We start from the raw sequence: 26,586 nt of genomic DNA on the forward strand, positions 1-26,586 counted from the left end.
GTGGCTCAGCGGTTAGCCCTCCTGCCGCACCGCACCAGAGATCTAGGTTCGATTCCAGCCTCAGGCAACTGTCTGTGTGGAGTTTGCATGTTGTGTGTCTGTGTGGGTTTCCTTTGGGTGTACTGTTTTCCTCCCATGATCCAAAGATGTGCAGGTAGGGTGAATTGGCCATGTTAAATTGCCCATAGTGTTCAGGGATGTGTAGTTTAGGTGTATTAATTAGGGAAAATGGAGAGTAGTTGAGTAGGGAAATGGGTTGAAGTGGAATACTCTTCGGGTAGTTGGTGTGGACTTGTTGGGCTGAATGACCTGTTTCCACAGTGTAGGGATTCTATGAGAACTTTTATCAGGAAATTCTCAAGTTATGATAACGGCTCAAACCAGTGAAAGAGTCACCATCATGATAAAGACTTTATATTCCAAACTTGTAAGTGCAAACAAATTCCTTTGTCACAGACAGATTTCTATTAAAAGCCAACTTTAAAGCTCTTTTTAAAACAAAAGACAGAATGAGGGAAGTGTCACCCTCCTCAGGAAGCCCATTCCTTCCACCATGGCATGTAATTCTATACTGAGCTTGAACCAATCATTTCATTGTCTCAACTTTGTTTTTCATTTCACACAAAAGTAAACCAAAGGTGCTATTCCTCGCCCTGGAGGGGATGAGTGCGCTGTTTAGAAATGGAAATAATTGAGTTGGCCCCAGACAGAAATTCACTCATTTCTTACCACCTCACAAGTGAGGTTCTGAACGAGGAGGCCTAAGGATCCCTTTCGCAGGTTACCAACAATTAAGGCTCTTAAGGAGGGGGCCTCAAACCACTACCTCCCCAATCACCTGCCTCCTGGCATTTGAGAGGAGTGCCTAGTTTCCCAACTATGAAGCCTGCCTGCTGGGGGCACTTCTATTGTTTTAATGAGATGATTGGAGGGCAAATGGATGTGTTTTCTCAGTGATGAGGGCTGGCGTTATTCCCTGTCAATATGCCCAACCCCATGCTTAAACAGAAGGTTAGGAAAAGCTGCCTCAAGTAAATCTCGAGACCTTAAGCAAAGAAAGACTTACTCCAGGTGCTGAAAGAATAGCGAAAACACATGAGGAGGTTGGGAAACACCAGTATGGAGAAAGGAAAAAGAAGTGAATATTTCAGGTATAAATCTTTTATCAAATGTTATGCTACACTTTGCCTCTGCTTTGATATGTCATAGAGATGTACAGCACGGAAACAGACCCTTCGGTCCAACTCGTCTGTTCCGACCAGATATCCCAACTTAATCTAGTCCCACCTGCCAGCACTTGGCCCACATCCCTCCAAACCTTTCCTATTCATATACTCACCCAGATGCCTTTTAGATGTTCCAATTGTAGTCGTCTCCACCATATACGTCACGTCACATCATCTCAGAAACCACTGCAATCCTACACATCCCAAAATCTTTGTTAACACTTCAGTTCAAGAAAAAGAGCGATTTGAAAGACCCCTTCAGTATTTGTACATTTCTATCCCAGAGTATAATTTCAGTGCCCCATTAATTCATTTTGAAGGTTTAAATATTTAATTTTCTACACTGCTTCTGTCAATCTATTTAACTTGCTTCAAAGCCTCAGAAAGGCCTCACTATAAAGCACATCAATCGGTGATGGCCTGGAACCATTTCTGTGAAGCCACAAGTCCCCAGCATCTTTGCAAATACATTTTATATTTTGCCAAGTTTCAGTAACAGTCAGATGATGGAGGAATCAAATCCATCCTTGAAATAAAAGCACAATCCAGGCACAATACATTTCTACTGCAGTTCTGATGGACCATTGTACTGTTGGGAGCTGTCACCTAATCAAGCTGTTGTTAAATCATTTGCCTTCTCAGGTGGACATAAGAACTAAGCATTGTTTGAAAAGGAGCAAAGTATTTTTCAGTGTTCTGACCAACATGCACCTCTGAAACAAGATTACTTGGTCATTTCTGACACCGATACTTCTACGAGCTTGCTAATTGCAAATTGGCTGCTGCATTCTCAATATGATAACAGAGACTAAATTTCAACAATTTTCACTGTAAAACATTCTCTAGGGTTAAAGGTGCTGCAGAAACAATACACCTTCTATATGTTACTTGGTAACAAGTCCCAGAGGAGCTGAATTAAACTTCACCTAAATCAGTAGTGGCATGGAGGAATGAAGATCAAAATCCTCTAATGTACAACTTTTCCATTTTTACTTTAAAAGGCTCTGCACATATAGTAAGTGCATGAGGTACAGAGACATCAGTTACACAGCCAGTCACTTGCAAAGAGGTGTAGATTAGATAGCTTAGCAACATAGACAAGGAGGTTATAATCATTGCCATCACAGGATAAAACTTGGTTCTATAACTGAAAGCTTGGCAGAAACCCCAGAGCTATATGCTAGGCACTAAGCCCAGACAGACAGCTATGAGATACAATTGCAATATCATTCATCCCACACACATTCAGAAAGAATTAAGATAAAGCCTGAAAGAAAAATAAGAGATGAACATCTTTTGCAAAGGAATACTGAAAGATAAGGCACTACTGTGGCATTTCTTCATCAGTTGTGAAAGTAGTACTGGCTTTTCGAAAAGTAAAGGCCCGATAATATGAAGCTATGGGAGGTTAATATTGACTCGTTGATTTGTTTAATTTAAATGAATTAACACCTCTAGAAAAACAGCAAGCAAATTTTGAATTTCATTTTAAATTTTAAGTTGAATTATTAGAAGATTTTAAATGTCCATAAGGTATACTGCAAAATAGTGGCCATGAACTGCCCCAGCTTTAACTATGTATTTCTTTTGAGATGTTTCATCACATAAGTAGAACCACTACATACTCTACATTTTTGAGACAGAGCTTGGCTACATAGTTGTGATGAAACGATACATAGTCAATGTTAACTGCCAAAAACTTAATATATTCTCTGGAGTTCCATCCAGTGTTATCGCATTCAAAATCTATAATCAGAATAGGGCCTGTAGTTACTATATAGGTTAACACTCAAAGTATGGTGGCTTCTATTAAATCTTTCTGAACAAATGTGTGACGTTAAGAGAAGTAAACAAAATTGCGTTGATGCATACACGTGGATATGCGTATAGGCATGGGGTTGTGGCAGAAGAGGGATGGTACGGATAAAATTCAAATGTAACTACACTGAAGCTAGTCTGGATTGAGAATTAGCTGTTTTAATTCCACAAAACTCCATAAGGTGTGAGTAAACAAGACATCTCTCCCATCACTGGGTGAAACATCTATGATCTGTAGACATGACTCATCCGTATTTCCCATTGTCATATTATTGTCACACTTGTCTATCAATTTTACTCCATTAGAATTCCTCAATTCCATTTTACAAGCCTGTGTAAATGTACCAAGCTGTGACTTAAGCCCATTGCAACTGTAGCACTATGGTGTTACATCTCTCAGATCCAAAGTCTGTACTGCACAAATTCCTGAACCACAACTCTACTATCTAACTTCAGCAGTTCCTAAACTTTAATGTTTTGTTATAAATAAAAACATTATAGCCAAGTGTTAAACAGGTGCAAAAACCAAACAAAAAGCAGTGTCAGACCACCTGTTATTGAACTCACGTCAATCAAAAACGCTATTCGGAGAGGACCACCACCAAATTCTTAGGGTAACTAGCAAGAGATGCGACAAACCAGTTTTGTCAGCAAAATCATGCCCGGTGAATGGAATTAATAATCAAAGCAATTTTCCGAGCATGATACCTGCACGCACACTTTGCCAGATGCAGTACGAGATAGCAAACTGAAACAGAAATCCTGACTGATATTTTCTTCCTTTCTGCTCTCACCAATGAGACCATTTGTGGGATCTGGATGGGCACTTAAATTGCCGGAGCATAGTAGGCCATGGACCAAGTGCAGGTAAATGGGATGAATGTGTTTGCTGGTCAACATGGTGGGATGAAGGGTGTGCTTTTATGCTGTATGACTCATGGACACGCTATGGCCCTGGCAGAGATTGGTTAATTGAATATGTAATGTGGGACCAAAAGGAACTTCTTTATCTGGATGGTGAACTCATAAATTTCAGCATTTGGGTAGTGGAGGAGAAACGAGAGAGAGAGATAGACACACACACAAAAAGAGAGAAAGAGAGAGAATAAAAGTATCACAAAATTGCATTGCCAGTAAACAACACAGCTCTCTAGACACCAGATGAATCTAGACATACAAAATTGGTCCTATTCCCTTGTAAACTGTCACTGGGCTCAATGGCTCAGCTGTAACTTGATGTTTGTGTAGAACAGAACTCAACAGCAAATTAGGTAAGGAATAGCAGTATGTGCCTGGAGGAGCCATGTATACAGTGTAGAGTAACTTTGTAGTTATCATATTGAGCAGCAATCTAGGGGTTAGGCATACCAATGCTAGGAAGCTGTGGAAAGGAACACATTTGGTGATTTGTGCATTGCCAGATTGTCATTATAAATCCAATCAGTCTTGGTTCCTGGTTTTGATCACCATCCAAGCCTCTCATACGCAGTACATTTGTGCAGATGTAAGATGGTGTGGGCCAGTCACGCTTCCCTAGGGCCATAATATTCTGCCAGGACCTCCTTTCTAGATTCAGTAGGATGACTATTCAGTAAGGAACAGTGCCCCAGCATGAATTGACATCAGGAGCATAGAAGAGAGACACCGAAAATATCTTGCTAGTAAGGCTTGCCACTTGCCTTCTTCAGGATTAAGTACAGTTAGTAACTATGCACAATATTCATGCCTGACTGACAGCAGCAGGCTGCATCACACCGAATGCAACAGAAATTATTGTAACATCGCACTTTTTGTAGTAACATGTCAAAAACATGTTACACCAATGGCATTTGCAACTGATTTTTCAAACTATTGAGGTTTTTGTTTTGGCAAGAAAAATCATTAATTCAATGTCTTCATAATAGAGCATAAATAACACCTTTAATGTATTAAAACATTCCAGATTGCTTTGCAGGAGCAATGCTTATCAAAACCTAAGAAGAAGTCACATTCAGATGTATTGAAACTGGCTATTTCAAAACTTGGTCAAAGAGGCGTGGGTTTGAAAGAGGAGGATAGAGAAAGCAGAAGCCCAGTGTTTAATAGCACTGCCACTAATGGTGGTCTTGGATACAACAGAGGTTAGAATTGAAAGACTGCAGATACCTGGGAGACTTGTAGAAGTTGGAGAGATCCTGAGGATTACAGTCACATGGGGTATGAGAAACACAAGTGTGAGCAAACTGGGAGCCAATATAGGCTCAGAGATGATCCATGAATACCATGCGGTTTATAATGAAAGGGCAGAACCTTGATGGGCTCAGGTTTATGAAGTGCAAAGTCACAGGTCAGCAGGAGAACACTGCAGAGGACAGCAAGAAGTAGCAGGTGATTTTAAAGAATGGATGGTGGAACTAAATTACTAAGAGAAATATTGATCCACATATTTCTGGAACTTGCAATGAAAGTGATTTTTCATTTAACCAGAGCCCACGTTGGATTCCAAAAGAGCTTTTGGGTCTCTGAAGAGGGCTGATAAAGAATTATTGATGTAGCTTCACACACAACGAGTTCATTCATCACCCACCTCTCTTGCTGTCACTGCATAACCTGTTACTGACTAATAGCGGTACATACCTGTCAGATGTTATCAGATAACTAGCAAGAGGAAACAATCGGCTGGTAAGTGGACAGCCAGACTACACAGTCACATAACACCCTCTCTGCTGTCATTCAGCCGGTCTGTTGCCTTGCACAGCTTAAGTGCATCTTCGATGTCTGTACAAAGTTTCAGCAAACCGGCTAAATTTATTTGTACAGAAGGTTGGGAATTTAAACTCTAGTACATGTCAGGCTAATTCGCAGTTTGCCAGGCACAGTGCAGCCTGCGCTGCTGCATTCGGTTGCTCGGTGTTGTGGTGGCTGTAGCATGTTCAGCACCACTCTTGCTTCTGAATGATGAGATTTTAAGCATAAACCTGTTCAATATTGTGGTAATGCTGGAATGTCTGAGGTGCCAAATTTCATATGAGATGTTAATATGAGGCCCCATTTGCCTTCTCAGGTGAATGAGAAAGATCCTATGGCACTATTTTTAAGAGAACCAGGAGAGCTGTTGTTTTATTCCTCAACCAACATGAAAAAGAAGCCAGGTTACAAACGGCTGCTCATGGGAGCGTGCTACATGGAAACTGCATTTCCTTCATCACAAAGTGACGACATTTCAAAGCTTGTTTCACAGCTGAATGGGAGGACAGAAAAGTCAATAAGAGTTCACAGCTCAGCGAGGTACCTATTGGGAAGGATACAGGTGTATGCACTGAATTGATCAAGCTTATGTATGACCTGGTCATAGCATAATTACAGAAAAAGAGCAGGTCATTCAGCCCATCAATTCCATGCCAGCTTTCCACTAGTGCACCCTCTCCCATCCTTCCCATATAGACCTGCAATTCACCACCCTCCTTAGGTGCTTTTCAAATTCACTTTGGAGAATGACAATTGAATCTGCTTCCACCCATCAATGTGTGTAATGCATTCCACATTATGACTGCCCGCTGTGTAAAAAGGCTTTTTGTCATGCCACTACTGGCTCTCTTGTCAAACAGTTTAAATCTGCATTTTCTCAATCAAGACCGGTCAGCCATTGGAAGTGGTTTCCATCAACTCCTTACGGGTCCGTCGTTATTTTCAGCACTTCCTACACAATCTCCTTTCAACCTCCTAAGGAGAGCAACCCAAGCCTCTTCAGTCAGTCCAGGGAAATGAAGTCCCTCATCCTGGAAGCAACCTTGTAAATAGGCAGCAAGAAAGTTTAAGGTTGTGTTTGAGGAATTGCAGATTGGATGAAGAGTTGGAAAGTTACCATTACTCTGGGCAGGAGTGTGATGACACAGCAGAATCCTTGGGGAAGTGCAGGAACATTTTACTTTGAGCAGGACATGGCAATAAAATGATGTAATAAAGCTCAATGGCCATAGCAGCAGTGATAGTAAAAACAATGACTGCAGATGCTAAAAACCAAATACTGGATTAGTGGTGCTGGAAGAGCACAGCAGTTCAGGCAGCATCCAACGAGCAGCGAAATCGACGGTTCGGGCAAAAGCCCTTCATCAGGAAAAGGGCTTTTGCCCGAAACGTCGATTTCGCTGCTCGTTGGATGCTGCCTGAACTGCTGTGCTCTTCCAGCACCACTAATCCAGTATAGCAGCAGTGATGCAGAATCAAAGTTTGTAGCATGGGCAGTAGAATTATGTGCAGAAACAGAAAATTGACAGTAAGAAGAAATAAAGAGACAGAGAGAGAAAAGAGCGAAACACAAAGTGAGTTGTATGCATAGAGTATAATATGATGCATGAGTGTATAGATATAGGTTGATAAGTATATAGATGCATGGGATACAGGCTGGTGTGCTGTAGAATTACATTATCCATTCACATGAGTTCAAACCTGGGTCAGTCTGATGAGATGAAAGGTAATCTGTTGACTGTAAGGATCCAATATGAAATTAATTCAGGCAGTCTCAATCCAGTTCCTTGTATGAGAGAGGTTATGGCACAAAACACCCACCAAAGCCAATCTATTAGCCTGTCACTAATTACAGAGAACACACTAGATATTTTTGTGCATAGTTTGGTTGACTGCACTCCCTATTAAAGTTACATGACATCTGTGTAAAGGATACTTAAATACAGCCTTTTTTTCTATTCATTTTCAGGACATTTGCTTTGCTGGTAAGTTCATTACTTCCTTCATTTGCAACACTAGATTACAAGACAATGGCAGATCAGGAAAGGATGGCAGATGCCGATCCCAAAGCAACATGGAACCACCTGGGCAATTCTCAGTGACTTTCACCATAGCACGCAGAACAGAACAGCACAGGAATAGGCCCTTCAGCCCACCATGTCTGTGATAACCACAATGCCATTCTAAACTAATTCCAACTGCCTGCACATGGACCATATCTCTCTAATGTTTGCCTGTCTAATTGCCTCTAAAATGTTGCTATTGTATCTGCTTCTACCATGTCCCCCGGCAGTGGTACCAGGCACCTATAACCCTCTGCATAAAAAAAACTTGTCTCACACATCTCCCTTAAACTTGTGTGCCCTTACTATTTAACATTTGCACCCTGGGGAGAAAGACTCCGACAATCCACCCTACCCATGCCTCTCATAACTTTGGATATTTGTCTCAGGTCGCCCCTCAACCTCTCGTGAAAATAATGCAAGTTTGTCCAACTCTCCTTATAGCTGAAACACTCAAATCCAGGCCACATCCTAGTAAACCTCTTTTGCATTCTCTCCAAAGCCTCCAATTCTTTGCTGTAATGTGGCAACCTGAAATGCACAATACACAAAATGTGGCCTAAGTAAAGTTTTATACAGCTGTGACAGGACTTGACATCTCTTACACCAATGACAATAAAGCATGCAGTACGGTTTCTTAACCACCTTTTCTACTTGTGTTGCCACTTTGAGGGAGCTATGGACTTGTACCCCAACATTCCTCTATATATCAATGCTCCTAAGGTCCTGCCATTAACTGCACACTTTCCCTTTGCATTCCACCTCACATCCATCCTAATTAAACTGCATCTGCCACTTCACCACCCAACTTTCCAATCGATCTACATCCTGTTGTATCCTTTGACAAGCTTCCTCACTATCCACGACTCCATCGATTTTCAAGGTTCTAATCAGACCACCTACATGTTTGTGGAAACCATCTACATTATAAACAACAGAGATGCCAGCAGAAACCCTGCGGAACACCATTGGGGTCACAGATCTCCAGTTAGAAAAACATCCCTCCACAACTAATCTCTGTCTTCTATGACCCGGCCAACTTTGTATCCAGCTCGCCAACTCATCATGGATTCCAAATGACAATCTTCAGGACCAGCCGACCATGAGGGACCTTGTCAAATGCTTTGGTGAAGTTCATGAAGAAAATATACTGTCCTATCCTCAATCACCTTCATTACTTCCTCAAAATAAAATCAAATTTGTTAGAAAACAAAGCCATGCTGAATACTCCTAAGTCAATTTTCTTCCCGTGTGAAGAAGTCACATCCCTAAAAATCTTCTCCAATAATTTCCCCACCATTGATGTAAGACTCACTGGCCTGTAATATGGATTATCCTTGCTGTCCTTTTTAAACAAAGGAACAATGTTGGTGATTCTCCAGTCTTCTGGGACCTCGACTGTGACTAAAGAGAATGCAAATATTTCTGTCAGGGCCCCAGCAATCTTCTATTTGCCGCCCTCAGTATCCTGATATAGATCCTATCAGGCCCTGGGAACCTCTCTACCTTAACGTTTACCTAAAGAATTAACACCAGGTCATCCTTAATGTCAACATATTCTGCCCTAATCTTATCACCACCCATGCCCTTCTCTTCGGTTAATACTGACATAAAGTATTCTCATGAAGGATCTCACCCATTTCCTCTGGCTCCACACAAAGTTGACCTATCCTTTCTCTAGCTACCCTCTTACTCTATATATGTGTAAAATGCCTTCGAATTCTCCTTAACCTTACTTGTCAAGGATATTTCTTGGCCCCTTGAAGCCCTCTTAATTCCTTGTTTTAAGTTCTTTCCTGCTCCCTTTATACTCAAGGGCCTTGTCTGACTTCAGTTTTCTAAACCTCACATATAATTCCTTTTTCTTTTTGACTAAAAACTTTCAAAATCTCTTGTCACTTAGGGTTCATGAATCTTGCCACCTTTATTCTTCATCCTCACATGAACATACTGTTCCTGAACCATGATCAATAGGCCATTAAAAGACTCCAATGTCAGATGTGGATTTACCTTCAAACAGCCACCCTAGAATTTCTCCAGTTCCTGCCTAATACTACTGTATGTAGCCTCCCCCCTCATCTGAGAACCTATCTTACCCTTATCCATAACTATCTTGAAAAACTAATGCAATTATGATTGCTGTTCCCAAAATGATTCCCCTCTGAAGCTTCAATCACTAGACCAGGCTCATTCCTTAATATTAGGTCTAGTATGACTCCTTCCCTAGTTGGACTATGTACATTTTGTTTCAAGAAGTCTTCCTGGAAACATCTAACAAATTCTGCCCCATCTAAGGCCCTGGCACTAAGGAAGTTCCAGTCAATATTGGGGAAGTCAAATCACCCACTACAACAACCCTGTTGTCTTTACACCTTTCCACAATCTGCCTCCATATCTGTTCCTCTATCTCACGCTGGGTTTTCAGAGGCCTATAGTAGAACTCCATCACAGTGACTGTAGCTTACTTGTTCAGGAGTTCTACCCATGTGGCCTCACTGAAAGAGTGCTCCAAGATGTGTTCTCAGTACAGCTGTGACATTCTCCCCAACCCCTTCTACATCCTTCTCTAGCGCGCCTGAAACACTCAACCCTGAAACTTGGAGCTGCCAGTCCTGCCCTTCTCTCAACAAAGTTTCTGTAATGGCTACAACATCATAGTTCCACATATTAATCCAGGCTATAACCTCACCTGCCTAACCTGTATTTATTTTTTGCATTAAAAGTAAATACACATCAAGCTGCCATGTTCATTAACCTGGCCCTGCTTGTTGTTGGTGGTCTTAGATTTACTTAATCTCTATCTTCTCCTCAAGCATTCCACATGCTGACTTACTAATCTAGTTTCTCTCCAGCCTGCCTGCTTCCACCATCCCCATGCCCTGGAAGACACCTTAATGATCTAGATATCTGATGCCCTTTCTATACTAGTTCCTTAACCAGACATTCAACTGTGTTATCTTCCTATGTCTGGCTTCACTAGCACATGGCACAGAGAGTAATCCTAGGGTTACAACCTGAGAGGTTCAAAATCAGATTTTAAACTTGCAGTATTTTTTCGTAACTGAACTCAAGTTCTCAAACTTTTATAGAAGGAATGTGTACTCACGTACCCTAGATAACTTTTTGAAGTCTTCCTAACCTTATTGTATGACTAAATAATAGAACCATTGCATTGCTACACCCCTTGCACAGCATGGGGCCACATTACAGGGATTGCAGCTAAACCACATTGCTGGCAGAGAGCAAGGAGAGATTCATTCTACTTCTTACAATTTTTTTTTACTCAGGAGTATCCACCACATGGTCTACAGGCAAGATCCAGCCTGTGAGTGCTTGTTATCTTGCAAACTTCAGGACGGATGCTTTCAATTTGTACATTTAAGACATAAATTGTTTATACTGCTGATGTTAGCTGAGCTTTCTTGACCTGGAAGTTTGGAAAAAATTCCTCCTTCACTGGTGAATTTAGACCAAACCAGACATTAACTTGCTCCTACATTCAAGGTTTTCCTCAGCATCATTACACAGAAAGGAGTTTATGGGGAAACAAAAAAAAAGGAACACTTTGACATGCAATGCATTTTTTGACAATCTGCAAACTAAGAGCACTTGAGTGAAGATGGAATGGAAAGTGGAAAATGGAAAACTAAACTTGCTTTTCCCCAACTCACAGCAAATTTTATATCAGTGGCGAACAAGCTTGCATGACTGAAGAAGACCACTTGCACATAACAAAGCAACAAATTAAATTTCTACAGTGCCTTTCATGTAACAAAATGTTCCAAGACACTTAACAAAAAGTGTTATCAAACAGAATTCAACACAAAGTCAAATAGTATGACGGCAATAATAGTAATAAGGCAGATGACCGATAACTTGGTTGAAGAGATAGGTTTTAAAGAGTGCTTTAACGAAAGAAGTACTGGGAGAGCTGTCAGTGAGCGAGGTCCAGAGGCCAAGCACCTACTGCAAAAGCATGGGTAGCAATAAAACTCAGACGTCCACAAAAAGCCAGAATTGAAGAAACAGATATCCTGGTGGGTTGGCAGGCCTGGACAGGGCAACAAAGATTAAGGGCGGCAATGCTGTGGAGATGTTTGAAACAAGCAAGATAATTAAACATATAGCCTCTGCTGGACCAGCAGCCAACATAGGTCAATGAGTGCAGGTCTAATGTGCAAACTGTCTCACTATGGATATGGGAGGCTACATTATGGATGATCTCAAACTTATGGAGATGCAAGGCGGACTCTGCAGCTCTGTGATATTGGAAGATACTTGGACTATCGTCCGTCCATTAAACAAGGAAGTGACAAAGAGGGATGCAAACATCAAAAAGGTCACCTGACTTCTAAAGTAGGACTTTGCTCATGCAGCTAGAAATCATGGCAGAGAAAACCGATCTGTCTGGAAGATGTAATGTGTCCAGTGAAGTGGGACAGTGGTGTATCTTTTTTTTTAATGAATACAAATTATGAAAAGATAAGATTGACAGAGTAATGTAAACCTCATTCTAATGCTTGATCCATACATTCAATTTAATCAGGCACAAAGCTGCTTGACAGTACAAACCAAATTCCTCATTTACTATTAAATTGGCCTAATTTCAGATAGATTGAACAGATGCATTCTGGAAGAGGCAAAACCCCAGAGGGTTCTGTTGATATGCCCCCTTCAAAAGAACATGCTGAGATTTCAGGAGGCAGACTGATGCCAACGAGTTTTGAGAAGATTTGTAGCTCAGGTTGAGGTTCTGGATGTAGGTTTGCTCGCTGAGCTGGAAGGTTCGCTTTCAGACATTTAATCACCATACTAGGTAACATCTTCAGTGAGCCTCCAAATGAAGCACTGGTGGTGTAGTCCGCTTTCTATTTATATGTTTGGGAGTCCTTGGGTTGGTGATGTCACTTCCTGCGGTGACGTCATTTCCTGTTCTTTTTCTCTCAGCGTGGTAAATGGGATCCAAGTCAATGTGTTTGTTGATAGAGTTCCGGTTGGAATGCCATGCTTCTAGGAATTCTCGTGCATGTCTCTGTCTGGCTTGTCCTAGGATGGATGTGTTGTCTGATGCCAATAAAACCAAGATGGTATTTATTAATGATCAGTTTATAATATTTGTAATATTCACTGATCAGACAAGTGTCTTTACTAACACTTCAAGCTGACCTATGCTTCAAGAAGCAGAGTAAACATCAACTGGGGTAAGATGGTAACATCACTGGGCTGATAATCCTAAAGCTTGATACAGGGGTTCAAATCCCACCACTGCAGCTAATGGAATTTGAAAGTAATGAATATATCTGGAACTAAAAGCTCATCTCAGTATAGGATTCTATGACAACTACCATCGATTGTTATCAAAAATCACCTGGTTCACCAATGTCTTTAGGGAAGGAAATCAGCCATCCTTACTTGGTCTGGTCTACCTGCAACTCCAAACCACACAGCTATGTGGTCAACTTGTAACTGACCTCTGAAATGGTCCTTACAAGCCACACAGTTCAAGGGCAACTACAAAAGAACAGTCGATGATGGCCTTGCATCCCATATCCCAGGATAAAAACTTCAGAGAATGAATCCTTGTGGAAATCACAGAAGAAAAGAAGCAAATGGACTTATTGTGAGGAGGATGGTATAGATATAAAGATTTTAAAAGTACACAAATGATTCTGAATTATAGAGCAGGATTTTGCTGTCAAGATTGAACGGGGTTCGCAACCCTACATTGTATATGCTGCTGGTTAGCCAAGACTCAGTTGCGATGCAATGATGCCAACAGCACAGGTTCAATTCCCACACCAGTCTTCTCAACTTTGCCCTTGTCCAAAGCCTGGTAGCCATCAGGTTAAACTACCACCTGTCCTCTCTCTCTCTAATGAGAGGACCTATGTCATGTGAGGACTGTTGCAACTTTAGAAGGGAAATTCTCCACAGGATAGTGTCTTGCAGTGGTGGCCATGAACGCAGACACGACATCAAAGCATTCAAAGAACAGGAGAGTCGACGTTTCGAGCACAAGACCTTCATCAGGAATGATGAAAGGCTTATGCCCGAAACATCGTCTCTCCTGTTCCTCAGATACGACCTGACTTGCTGTGCTTTTCCAGTGCCACACTTTTTGACTCTGATCTCCAGTATCTGCAGGACATTCTCCAGGACATCAAAGCACTCTCACTGGGAGTGCTGGGCCCTGACCTACTGTCAGAGGCCATCTCTGGCACAATTGGTTTAGTTATTGATGACTTCGGAATGGGGAGTGACCTAAGAAAAGCTAGACAATAGGGCTTAAATAGGCCTTTAAAGATCCTTACAATGGGTGATCTTAGGGCCAGTAAACTAGGAGAAAGTGAGGACTACAGATGCTGGAGATCAGAGTCCAGAGTGTGGTGCTAGAAAAACACAGCAGGTCAGGTAGCATCTAAGGAGCAGGAGAATCGATGTTTCAGGCATAAGCCCTTCATCAGGAATGATACGAGGAATGCCTGAAACGTTGATTCTCCTGCTCCTTCTTTGTTGCCTGACCTGTTGTGCCTTTCCAGCACCACACTCTCGACTGTGCTAGTAAACTGGCAGGCCAGTTTGAAGTGAATGCCCTCGTCTGTCCATCGCCCCACACTCCCACTGGGACCTTAGAAGTGTGCCCACACACTAACATGTTCATGCTGCAGTCTGATTACACAAAGCCACACTGTACCAAACACTCTATGTTGCATGCATAATTACTCTGTGCGCACCCATTTCAAAAAGCCCCCTCTCCCCCCCCACTCCACCACCACCAAACCTCTGCAATTTTTTTTCTTTTCATATCAAGAGACCAAATATTAAGATTCATAGTCCAGGATATTTGCAAGGCTGGAAGTATTAAAGTAAAATAAGGACAATCAGGACAGAATGTCTCAGATACTCTTAAAAGCCTGATAGCAGAGATCTGTGGTTTCTCCTTTAGAAAGGGAGTTAAAGAGAAAAAGGAATACAATTCAAATCAGGATCTGTGTCAGAGGCTTTGAAGTAGGTGTAATTAAAGAAAATACATTTCAATAGCACCTTCCATGACCTTAGGGCATATAAAAGGGCTCACACCTAATAAAGTACTCTTCGAGGTACATTAACTGGAGGAAGGTATGATATGGAGATGCCGGTGTTGGACTGGAGTGTACAAAGTTAAAAATCACACAACACCAGGTTATAGTCCAACAGGTTTAATGTGCTTCCAATTAAACCTGTTGGACTATAACCTGGTGTTGTGTGATTTTTAACTTTAAAGGAAGGTAGTTCACATGACTGCCATATCATGCACAGCAAGCTCCCACAAACAGCAGAATTATAATGACCAGATCATGGCACAGCTAAGGGGACCTGTGACTGGCCTTCAGGCCCATGGCAAAGCCCTTAACAAAGTTGAACACTTTTTCTTTATTTTTCTGCTTTTTTTTCTATGCTTTGTTTTATTTTTCTGTGCTTTAAGATGGTGCTGGAGAGTGGCAACGTTCTACAACTGTAATTTGTTACAAAATACACATGATAATAAATAGATAAATACATAAACATTGATCAGGACATACCAATTCTTCTTTCAGATTTAGCAAGTGCAGAGAAAAAAAGAAAGCAAAGAAAGAAAGAGATATGCAGAGAAAGAAAGACAGGGTAATAAAGGGACCACAATAAAGGGAAGAGAGAGAGAAAGAAAAAGAGAGAGTAAAAGATGATGATAAAAAGACACAGAAAGAGAGAGAGTGATAAAGAGTGAGAGTGTGATAAAAAGAGAGAATACAATAAAGAGAGAAGAAAAAAATCCTCCTGATATTTTAATATTGTATTCCAACAGTAAATAGTCAAGTCAAATACAAACTTTTCCTAACCCAAATAAAACTACCCTGGGTCAGCATGACATGTTCAACTCCACAACTAAACGTAGTCAGGATGTTGGGAATTACAGCGTATTGAAATTTATACGCTTAAGATTAAAAGGAGACTGTATGCTGATCTGAAAATCAAGGGAAGTATTGCTTTTTTGTATTTTTATCTGGAAGCACTTGACTTCCTTATCGTGCAATAATTCCCTCTTAAAACAAAGGGCTTCGCCTTGTTCTCAGGTGCTCTCCCAGACCCTCTGAAGTAACCAACTCACCAGCATGTTTTTCGATATTACCAAATGTTTCAAATTATTTTCTCAAACAGGATTACTCGATTAGGATTCATAGGGAAGGAGTTTTCAGCCAACCCTGTGCCCTTCCTGTTGGAATCCCGAGACACGATCAGCTTCAACACAGTCTCCTTTCAGGAGGCATGTTTATTTACCACATAGTTATTGACATAGGATATCCTAGTTAAACTCATTAAGTTTATTTGCAATAGACTTTGGTGCAATAACTTACTGGAGACAGCATGAGCTTATTAAAAGTCAAGAGGGTGGAGTCGGAGACATTTCTCATAGCTCAATTCTGCAGGACAAAAGGTGTTCACTACATTACAGCACTGCAGTGACATTAATTAACACATATACATGCATACACTCACATTCGCCCTTTTAGTTCCCTGGCTGTTTTCATTTTCTTCGGGGAAAGAAAGGGATGAACACTCTAGTTGCTTTATTTTGTTGTAGTGCCAGCTTGACCACACAGTAGTGCACCTACTTCAGGAGGCACAAGAAGTGGGTTGAAACCCCTCCCTTGGGGGCAATAGGCTTATCTTATGAGGAGAGTGCGAGAGCCTATACCCACTGGGGTTTGGAAGAATAAGAGGTGATTTTATTGAAACCTATAAAGGTTCTGAGGTGACTGAACAGGGAACATTCTTGTCGGGAAAACCAGAATCATGGAAAAACATTTCAGAAAATAATTAGGTCTCCCTTTTAAGTCAAAGGGCACAGTCAGTCTATGGATTTCTCTCCCACGGACAGCACTGGAGGTTGCGTCAATGAACATAACCAAGATTGAGTCTGATAGATTTTTGATTGACAGAAGAGCCAAAGGTTGAAGGGTAGTCTGGAAATGGGAGCTCAGGATACAAAGAGATTAGCAATGATCTTACTGAATGATACAGTAGGTTCAATGGCTTACTTCTGCTCCTAACTTCCTTGTTCCTCTATCCTCAGATTTGAATACCCCATCTAGTTTAGCATCTCAATGCAGCAAGAGTGTTTTAACACTGTTGAATTTGCTATCTTTCAGGTGAATTGCCCTCAGATGGACCCAAAAAGCTTTAAAGGCCACTCGTTACTTGCGATGTGTTTACTGCTTTTATAGGCAAATGTAGCAACTGCTTCTCTCACTGTGTGATACAAACTAAAATAAATGCACAATTAACCTTCCCTTGGTAATGACATCTAAAGGATGAATACTAGCCAGAACAAAAAAGGTCTCCCCAGTTCTACTTCCACAAAAACACCAAATCGGGGTCCAGTATAATCTCAAACAAAAGATGGCACCTCTGATAACTGCGCTCCTTCCAACTGTACTGTACGCTCACTCACACCACGGCCCATTGACCCAACACCCATGCATTCACTGACCCTAACTAATTCACTGTCTAGCAATATTTCAATTTTAAAATATTCATCTTGTTTTCAAAGCCTTCCCATAGCCTTGCTCCCCAACCTCCATAAACGCCTCAAGCACCCTCTGCACCCTCCGCTCATCCCCAAACACAGCCTAAAATTCCCAGCGATGTCTGTGCTCCTCCAAATCTGGCCTTTTGTGCACCTTTAATCAGTCCAATATGGTTGAATGTGGATTAGTGGTGCTGGAAGAGCACAGCAGTTCAGGCAGCATCCAACGAGCAGTAAAATCGACGTTTCGGGCAAAAGCCCTTCATCAGGAATAAAGGCAGAGAGCCTGAAGCATAGAGAGATAAGCTAGAGGAGGGTGGGGGTGGGGAGAAAGTAGCATAGAGTACAATACGTGAGTGGGGGAGGGGATGAAGGTGATAGGTTGGGGTGGGAGGAGGGTGAGTGGATAAGTGGAAAAGAAGATAGGCAGGTAGGACAAGTCCTAGGGACAGTGCTGAGCTGGAAGTTTGGAACTAGGGTGAGGTGGGGGAAGGGGAAATGAGGAAATTGTTGAAGTCTGCATTGATGCCCTGGGGTTGAAGTGGGGTTGAAGGCGGAAGATGAAGCGGCGGTGAAGGAGGCCCAGGACCTCCATGTCCTCGGCAGAGTGGGAGGGGGAGTTGAAATGTTGGGCCACAGGGCGGTGTGGTTGATTGGTGCAGGTGTCCCGGAGATGTTCCCTAAAGCGCTCTGCTAGGAGGCGTCCAGTCTCCCCAATGTAGAGGGGACCGCATCGGGAGCAATGGATACAATAAATGATAATAGTGGATGTGCAGGTAAAACTTTGATGGATGTGGAAGGCTCCTTTAAGGCCTTGGATGGAGGTGAGGGAGGAGGTGTGGGCACAGGTTTTGCAGTTCCTGCGGTGGCAGGGGAAGGTGCCAAGATGGGACGGTGGGTTGTAGGGGGACGTTGACCTGACCAGGTAGTCACGGAGGGAGCGGTCTTTGTGGAAGGCAGAAAAGGGGTGGGGAGGGAAATATATCCCTGGTGGTGGGGTCTGTTTGGAGGTGGCGGAAATATCGACGGATGATTTGGTTTATGCAAAAGTTGGTAGGGTGGAAGGTGAGCACCAGGGGCGTTCTGTCCTTGTTACGGTTGGAGGGGTGGGTTTGAGGGTGGAGGTGCGGGGTGTGGACGAGATGCGTTGGAGGGCATCTTTAACCACGTGGGAAGGGAAACTGTGGTCTCTAAAGGAGGAGGCCATCTGGTGTGTTCTGTGGTGGAACTTGTCCTCCTGGGAGGAGATACGGCGGAGGCAGAGGAATTGGGAATACGGGATGGCATTTTTGCAAGAGGTAGGGTGGGAAGAGGTGTAATCCAGGTAGCTGTGGGAGTCGGTGGGTTTGTAAAAAATGTCAGTGTCAAGTCGGTAATCATTAATGGAGATGGAGAGGTCCAGGAAGGGGAGGGAGGTGTCAGAGATGGTCCAGGTAAATTTAAGGTCAGGGTGGAATGTGTTGGTGAAGTTGATGAATTGCTCAACCTCCTCGCGGGAGCATGAGGTGGCGCCAATGCAGTTATCAATATAGCGGAGGAAGAGATGGGGAGTGGTGCCGGTGTAATTACGGAAGGTCGACTGTTCTGCGTAGCCAACAAAGAGACAGGCATAGCTGGGGCCCATACGTGTGCCCATGGCTACCCTTTTGGTCTGGAGGAAGTGGGAGGATTCAAGGGAGAAATTGTTAAGAGCAAGGACCAGTTCGGCCAAACGAATGAGAGTGTTGGTGGAAGGGTACTGTTGGGGACGTCGGGAGAGAAAAAAACAGAGGGCTTGGAGGCCCTGGTCATGGTGGATGGAGGTGTAGAGGGATTGGATATCCATGGTGAAGATGAGGCATTCGGGGCCAGGGAAACGGAAGTCTTGGAGGAGGTGGAGGGCGTGGGTGGTGTCTCGAACGTATGTGGGGAGTTCCTTGACTAGGGGGGATAGGACAGTGTTGAGGTAGGTAGAGATGAGTTCAGTGGGGCAGGAGCATGCTGAGACAATGGGTCGGCCAGGGTGGTCAGGCTTGCGGATCTTGGGAAAGGAGGTAGAACTGGGCAGTGCGGGGTTCCCGGACTATGGGGTTGGAAGCTGTGGGTGGGAGATCTCCTGAGGTGATGAGGTTCTGTATGGTCTGATTGATGATGTCACTTCTACCCCCATTATGGCCACTTCCACAACCACTTCTACCCCTCACAATTCTTCATGCATCACACGTGACATCACGTGTGATGATGGTTTGGTGATGAGGGGTGGGGTCATGGTCGAGGGGGCGGTAGGAAGAGGTGTCCTCGGGTTGGTGTTTGGCTTCAGCGGTGTAGAGGTCAGTGCGCCAGACTACCACTGCGCCCCCTTTATCCGCTGGCTTGATGGTGAGGTTGGGTTTGGAGCAGAGGGATTGGAGGGCTGTGCGTTGTGAGGGTGAGAGGTTGGAGTGGGGGAGGGGGGTAGACAGGTTGAGGCGGTTAATGTCCCGGCGGCAGTTGGAAATGAAGAGGTCAAGGGCAGGTAATAGGCCAGCGCAGGGTGTCCAGGTGGATGCAGTGTGTTGAGGGTGGGCGAAGGGGTCCTCGGAAGGTGGGCGGGAGTCCTGATTGTGAAAGTAAGCTCGGAGGCAGAGGAAGAAGTGTTCGATGTCACGGCGTGTATTAAATTCATTGATGCGTGGATGGCGGGCAATGAAGGTGAGTCCTTTGCTGAGGACTGATCGTTCGTCCTCAGTGAGCTGAAGGTCTGGAGGGATGGTGAAAACTCAGCAGGGCTGGGAGCTGGGATCTAGTGTGGGTGTGGAGCTGGGAGTGGGGGCAGAGCCAGTAACTGGAGTGGGTGTGATGGTGGGGGGAATGGGGGTGGAGTTCCCCTCAGGGTTCTGGGGGCCGGGAATGGTGACAGTGGGATCTATGGGGGGCTTGTCAGCAGAATGCAGGTGAGTGGCGTTGGTGGGGGTGGAAGTGGTGGCAGACACGGCAGTAGGGATGGCGGAAGTCACTGAGCGTGTGACATCAGCGATGTGAGGGGCGGAAGTGATGCACGTGTGATGCATGAAGAATTATGAGGTGTGGAAGTGGTTGTGGTAGCGGCCATAATGGGGGCGAAAGTGACATCAATCAGCGTGGGGGTGGCAGCTGCACCAGCCGCATGGCTAATGGCGTCCGAGGAGTTCCAGAGGCCAGGGGAATTTTCTGGAATGTTTGAGGAGCGCTGGTTATGGAGGTGGGTAGATAAAAGTTTGTTGTACTTACAGTTTTTGATGTTTGAGATGGAGTTGAAATACCGTTTGTTGAGAGTATGAATTCTCCTGAGGATGTAGTACAGAGTGGGTCCTTTGCAATTCTGAGAGAGTGTGGCCCTCAACTGAGGCAGGGCTGACTGTAGAGAGGTTAGGTGCCGGCGCATTGCTGCAAGCGTGGAGCGGAGGTTCTTGAAGGAGAACTGTTGCTGGTGTTTTTGAATCTGTAGTCTGTACTGTTTGTCCTGTTCGGGTCCGAACTCTGCTGGTTTAAAGGTGGTCCATTGCTAGTGTCCTACCTGCCTATCTTCTTTTCCACCTATCCACTCCACTCTGCGCTCCCCCCCCCCCCCCCCCCCCCCGACCTATCATCTTCATCCCCTCCCCCACTCACCTATTGTACTCTATGCTACTTTCCCCCCACCCTCCTCTAGCTTATCTCTCCACGCTTCAGGCTCTCTGCCTTTATTCCTGATGAAGGGCTTTTGCCCGAAACGTCGATTTTACTGCTCCTCGGATGCTGCCTGAACTGCTGTGCTCTTCCAGAACCACTAATCGAGAATCTGGTTTCCAGCATCTGCAGTCATTGTTTTTACCTCAGGATGAATGTGTGCGCAGTCCCCAAACCACAGGATATCCCTCTAAACCTCTTTATCATTCTCTCTGCCTTTAAACTCAACTCTTTGAGCAGGTTTTTGGACATGATCTTAACAATTTGTGGAAACAGAATATCCTTCTTTACTATGTCAAAATTGGTCATAACTTTGAGTATTCCAATAAGGTAACATCTTAAACCATTCCTGGTATTATTCTAGTAAATATCATTTGCACTATATTAAAGCTGGTCAAAGAAACACAAGTTGCTGTTTCTGAAGTGTCAGCCTAGAATACTTACACAAGAGAGGGACTTGAACCCACAAACATAAAAGCAAAATAGTACAGATGTAGTCAATTTAAAATTAGAAGAGAAAGTGTTTGAAATATTCAGGAGGTCTAGAAGCATCTGTGGAGAGAGCAGTTCACATCTCAAATGGAAAGTGACTCTTCTTCAGAACCCCTGAACCCCAGATCTAAAAATGGCACATTCAACTCAGGGCTTTAACTTGGTTTCTCGCTCCAAAATTCCTGCCGGACATGCCAAATATTTCCAGCACCTTTTTTCTTTATTTGTATCTAGAAACCTCTGAGGTAGAGGTGAATGTGACCAAAAAAAGCCAAGTTGTCAACAATCAGTAGATAAGTATGTGAAGTCTAGTACTGTAAAGGGCTATGGGAGGAAACAGAAAACCTGGTAGAAGCTGACTGTCTGAACCACTGAGTATCTCTCACAATAATCAGATCAGCTCACCTGCCTTGTCAGCAGACAGCCAAATTTAGAGCTGCCATCAGCAGTCGAAAAGGAAAGTTAAAGGGATGGAAAATAGACAAAAATCCATCTAGGAGGAGGGGTACAGAAATTGCATGAGTAACGAACTTTTCCTGCCACTCAGGCGATGAACTGAACTAACAATGGGAATTCATTCAAAATAAAATAGCCAGCTTCTTCCGACGGTGGTAAACAAAGTTTATATGGCCATTATACAAGATAAGATTATTGGCATTTTTTTTAAAAATCGAGGCACAAAAAAAATTTTTGTTCAAAATTGTGAAGATTTACAGTATGGAGCCATGTAATACACTGCCATGGTGACCAGCATCGAAGGACAAGATTTAACATAATTGCAAAAGAATCAGTGGGAAGAGGAGAAGAATTTCTATTTATGTATGGAGAAGTAGTAATGGGGAACAAAGAAATAGCTGAGGAACTGAATAAGCACTTTGTGTCAGTCTTCATGGTGGAAGACACGAGCAATATCCCAAACATTCAAGAGAGTCGAGGGGCAGAGATGAATATGGTGGCTATCACCAAGGAAAAGTTGCGAGAAAAATTGCAAGGTTTGAAAGTGGATAGATCGCTTGGACCAGATAGGCTACACCCTAGAGTTCTGAAAGAGATAACTGAAGAAATAGTGAAGGCTTTAGTATTGACCTTTCAGGTATCACTGGACTAGGGAAGGTCCCAGAGGACTGGAAAATCATTAATGTAACCTCCCCGTTTTAGAAGGGAGCAAGGCAATAGATGGGAAATTATAGATTAGCCTGACCTCAGTCGTTGGCAAGATCCTGAAATCCACTGTGAAGGATAAGATTTCTGAATACTTGGAAGTGATTGGTAAAACAGGGCAAATTCAGCATGGTTTCATCAAGGGGAGGTCATGCCTGACAAATCTGTTATAATTCTTTGAGGAGGTAATGAGCAGGTTAGATCAACAGAGACAGTGGTTATTAGCTATCTGAACTTCAAGGTGCTGCTACACAGGAGGCCGCTGAGTAAGATAAGGGCCGTGGTGTTAGAGGCAAGGTGCTAGTATGGATAGAAGCTTGGCTGTCTGGCAGAAGGCAGAGAGTGGGGATAAAAGGGTCCTTTTCAGGATGGAAGCCAGTGACTAATGGTGTCCCACAAGAGTCAGTGTTGGGACCATAACTCTTCCCTTTATACATTAATGATCTGGATGAAGGAACTGAAGGCATTCTAGCTAAGTTTACAGATGATACAAAGTTAGCTGGCAGGGGAGTAGTATTGAGGAGGTGGGAAGACTGTAGAAAGATTTAGACAGGTTAAGAAAGTGGGCAAAGAAGTGGCAGATGAAATACAACATGGGAAAGTGAGAGGTTATGCACTTTGGTAAGCAGAATAGAGGCATGGACTATTTTCTAAATGGGGAGAAAATTCAGAAATCAGAAGTGCAAAGGGGCTTGGCAGTCCTCGTCCAAGTTTCTGTTAATGTAAACTTGCCGGTTGAGTCGGTAGTTAGGAAGGCAAATACAATGTTGTCATTCATCTCAAAAGGACTAGAATATAAAAGCAGGGATGTGCTTTCTGAGGCTTTAGAAAGCTCTGGTCAGATCGCATTTAGATTATTGTGAGCAATCTTGGGCTCCTTATCTCAGGAAAGATGTATTAGCCCTGGGGCGGATCGAGAGGACGTTCACGAAAATGATCCCACAAATGAAAGGCTGAACATATGAGGACTCTCGGACTGTACTCAATGGAGTTTAGAAGAACGAGGGGAGATCAGAACCTACGGAATACTGAACAGCCTGGACAGAGTGGATATCGGGAAGATATTTCCATTGGCAGGAGAGGTGTGAACCTGAGGAAATAGCCTTGGAGTAAAGGGAAGACCTTTTAGAATGGAGATAAGGAGAAGCTTCTTTAGCCAGAGAGCGGTGAATCTGTGAAATTCATTGCCATCGAAGGCTGTGGAGGCCAGGACATTGATTATATTTAAAAGAGATAGATACGTTCTTGATTGCCAAAGGGATCAAAGATTATAGGGAGAAAACAGGAAAACAGGGTTGAAAAATCTGTCAGCCATGATTGAATGATGGAGCAGTATCGATGGGCCGAATGGCCTAACTTCGGCTCCTACATCTTATTTTATACAACAAGTTCTGATCCTCTGGAACGCACTACTTCCACAATGAAAGAAGTAAATTCAACAATAACTTTCATAAGAGAATTGGATAAATATTCAAAAAGGAAGAAAATGAGGAGTGTTGTGGATAGGGAGAGGGAGAAATTAGGATTAATTGGATACGGAGAAAAACCCAGCACAGTTACAATGGACCAAATGGTTTCTTTTTGAGCCACTAGATTCTATGATTCAGAATGGATTACCATCAAAAGGATGCTCAGCCTTTTGCCAAATCCACTCAATTCTTTTTCCATGTGCACAACCTGCACCAACAGGTACCTTGGCTAAGGGTGCAAGTGAATGACATGGGTCAGAGAAAACTCACACTTCAAGGGTCAACAAGCCTCACCTACTGAAAACAATCATGAGAATTTCATAGCAATGGTCATTGAGAGAATCACAACAGCTAATTTATCTCCGTTATGTTGGAACATAGAGGTCAACTATGGTGACCCATCTGTCCCAGCACTGCTAGCAGAGCTAAACTCTATCCTTTTATGGAAAAGAAATCAGATTATTTTGTTGATCTAGGAGTGTGGGTTTGGTGAAGGATTTATTGGAATGTTTATCTTGAATTAAATAAAGATTTAATTGGAGCAATCTCCTCAGTGATTCAGCATTTTAAGTGCTTGGTAAATTATTAACAAAGGATTCCAGAGAGTAAAGGATTAAAATTCCTGGTCACCTGCAGAACGGCTCCTGATCTGTGCGATAGCTTGTTTTGGCTGGAGTTGGGGAGGGGGCAAGGGAGAGGAATGCCTGCATACTTTCCAATGTCTGAGCATTCTAGTCTTCCCTATGAATAATATGATGCCAATTAGAGAGCTAACAATTGTTTTGGTTTTGAACTGGGGGGGAAAAGCCATGCAAATGACCAAGACCCATTATCCTGTGAAAAGCAAAAGAAAACAAGGGAGGTAAAATGAGGAACCGTGATTGGTATTAATCATCTGATTAAGTATAAATGAATTAACACTACCACCAAATCACCTGTGTTGTAAGATAAATTACAGACATGTAATAGCATCTCTGAACAAAAAAAAACCCTGAAAAGTGGCATGAGAATAAAATTAGAGATGGTGAACAAGTCAGCCCCAAAAGCTTATTCTACCACTGAGATCAAAGTTAATGCTCTGTGTATCCACCTTTGCCCCTTATCCCTCAAAATTGTACATGACAAAAATCTATCAATTTCAATTTTTAAATTAATGACTGATTAAGTGTAACTTCCCATTTGCCCAAGCTAGGACTGAACCTTTAACACTCTATGTGCACAAGTGTTTCCTAATTTCACTACTGAATGATCTGGCTCATGTTTATGCTGCGCCCTGGGATTCTCGACTCCCGAACTGGAAGAACCAGTTTCTCTCTATTTACCCAACCTATTCCACTTAATATCTTAGAAACAACAATTAAATCACCCAGAACCTATTGAAGTCCAGGGACTATTACCCTAGTTTGCGTAATCTTCCCTTTTAAGAAGATTTTCCAGTTTCCATTTGAAGATCTGAATTAAGAGGGTGATGTGTGGCACAGTGATTAACATTGTTGTTTCACAGCACCAGTGACTGAGTTCAATTCCAGCCTCAGGTGACTGTGTGTGTGAAGTTTGCATGTTCACCCAGTGTCTGCATTGGTTTATTCCGGATTCTCTGGCTTCCTCCCACAGTCCAAAGACACGCAGGGTAGGTGGACTGCCATGTTAAAATTATCCATAATGATAGGGGTGTGCAGGCTAGATGGATTAATCATGGGAAATACAGGGTTTCAAGGATAGGGTCTGTGTGGGTCGCACTTTGGAGGGCCAGTGCAGACTTGATGGACGGAATGGCTTCGTTTCACACTGTGGGGATTCTGTGATTCTCAGAACTCAATAAAGAATTTTAAAAATTTGTTTTAAAAACTTATTTTTTTTCTAAGTAATGTTGATGTAGAAAATCCCCGAAAGGGTGTGGTTTAGGCAGAATATTGGATTCACTCTTCAGATCCCAATAATTAGATTTTAACGTGGGGGAAGGAGGATGGAGGGACAGTTCTGTTGCCATTAGATGGAAAACAATGGATCCCACCATACTATAGAACTATAAGGAGAAAGTGAGGACTGCAGATGCTGGAGATCAGAGCTGAAAATGTGTTCCTGGAAAAGCGCAGCAGGTCAGGCAGCATAGAACATAGAAGAATACAGCGCAGTACAGGCCCTTTGGCCCTCAATGTTGCGCCGATCCAAGCCCACCTAACCTACACTAGCCCACTATCCTCCAAATGCCTATCCAATGCCCGCTTAAATGCCCATAAAGAGGGAGAGTCCACCACTGCTACTGGCAGGGCATTCCATGAACTCACGACTCGCTGAGTAAAGAATCTACCCCTAACATCTGTCCTATACCTACCACCCCTTAATTTAAAGCTATGCCCCCTTGTAATAGCTGACTCCATACGTGGAAAAAGGTTCTCATGTCAACCCTATCTAAA

General features: G+C 43.1%; 1 protein-coding gene across 7 annotated transcripts in view; it reads right to left on the reverse strand.

The window, feature by feature from the left end:
* zfyve27 (zinc finger, FYVE domain containing 27) overlaps window positions 1-26,586 on the reverse strand; it is a 188,741-nt gene that overhangs the window by 62,789 nt on the left and 99,366 nt on the right. The window contains exon 10 of one of the 7 annotated variants that reach the window (XM_072557155.1): window positions 12,567-12,898. The exons of 5 other annotated variants lie outside the window; for them this stretch is intronic. In XM_072557155.1, coding sequence (XP_072413256.1) covers window positions 12,660-12,898 — 239 coding nt within the window. In that variant the 3' untranslated portion in view covers window positions 12,567-12,659. Of the gene's footprint in view, window positions 1-12,566; window positions 12,899-26,586 lie in introns of those variants that run through there. One more of the 7 variants, XM_072557156.1, reaches the window with a different exon arrangement.

Source organism: Chiloscyllium punctatum, chromosome 38 (genome assembly GCF_047496795.1).
Source record: "Chiloscyllium punctatum isolate Juve2018m chromosome 38, sChiPun1.3, whole genome shotgun sequence".
In the NCBI taxonomy this organism is placed as follows: Eukaryota; Metazoa; Chordata; class Chondrichthyes; order Orectolobiformes; family Hemiscylliidae; genus Chiloscyllium; species Chiloscyllium punctatum.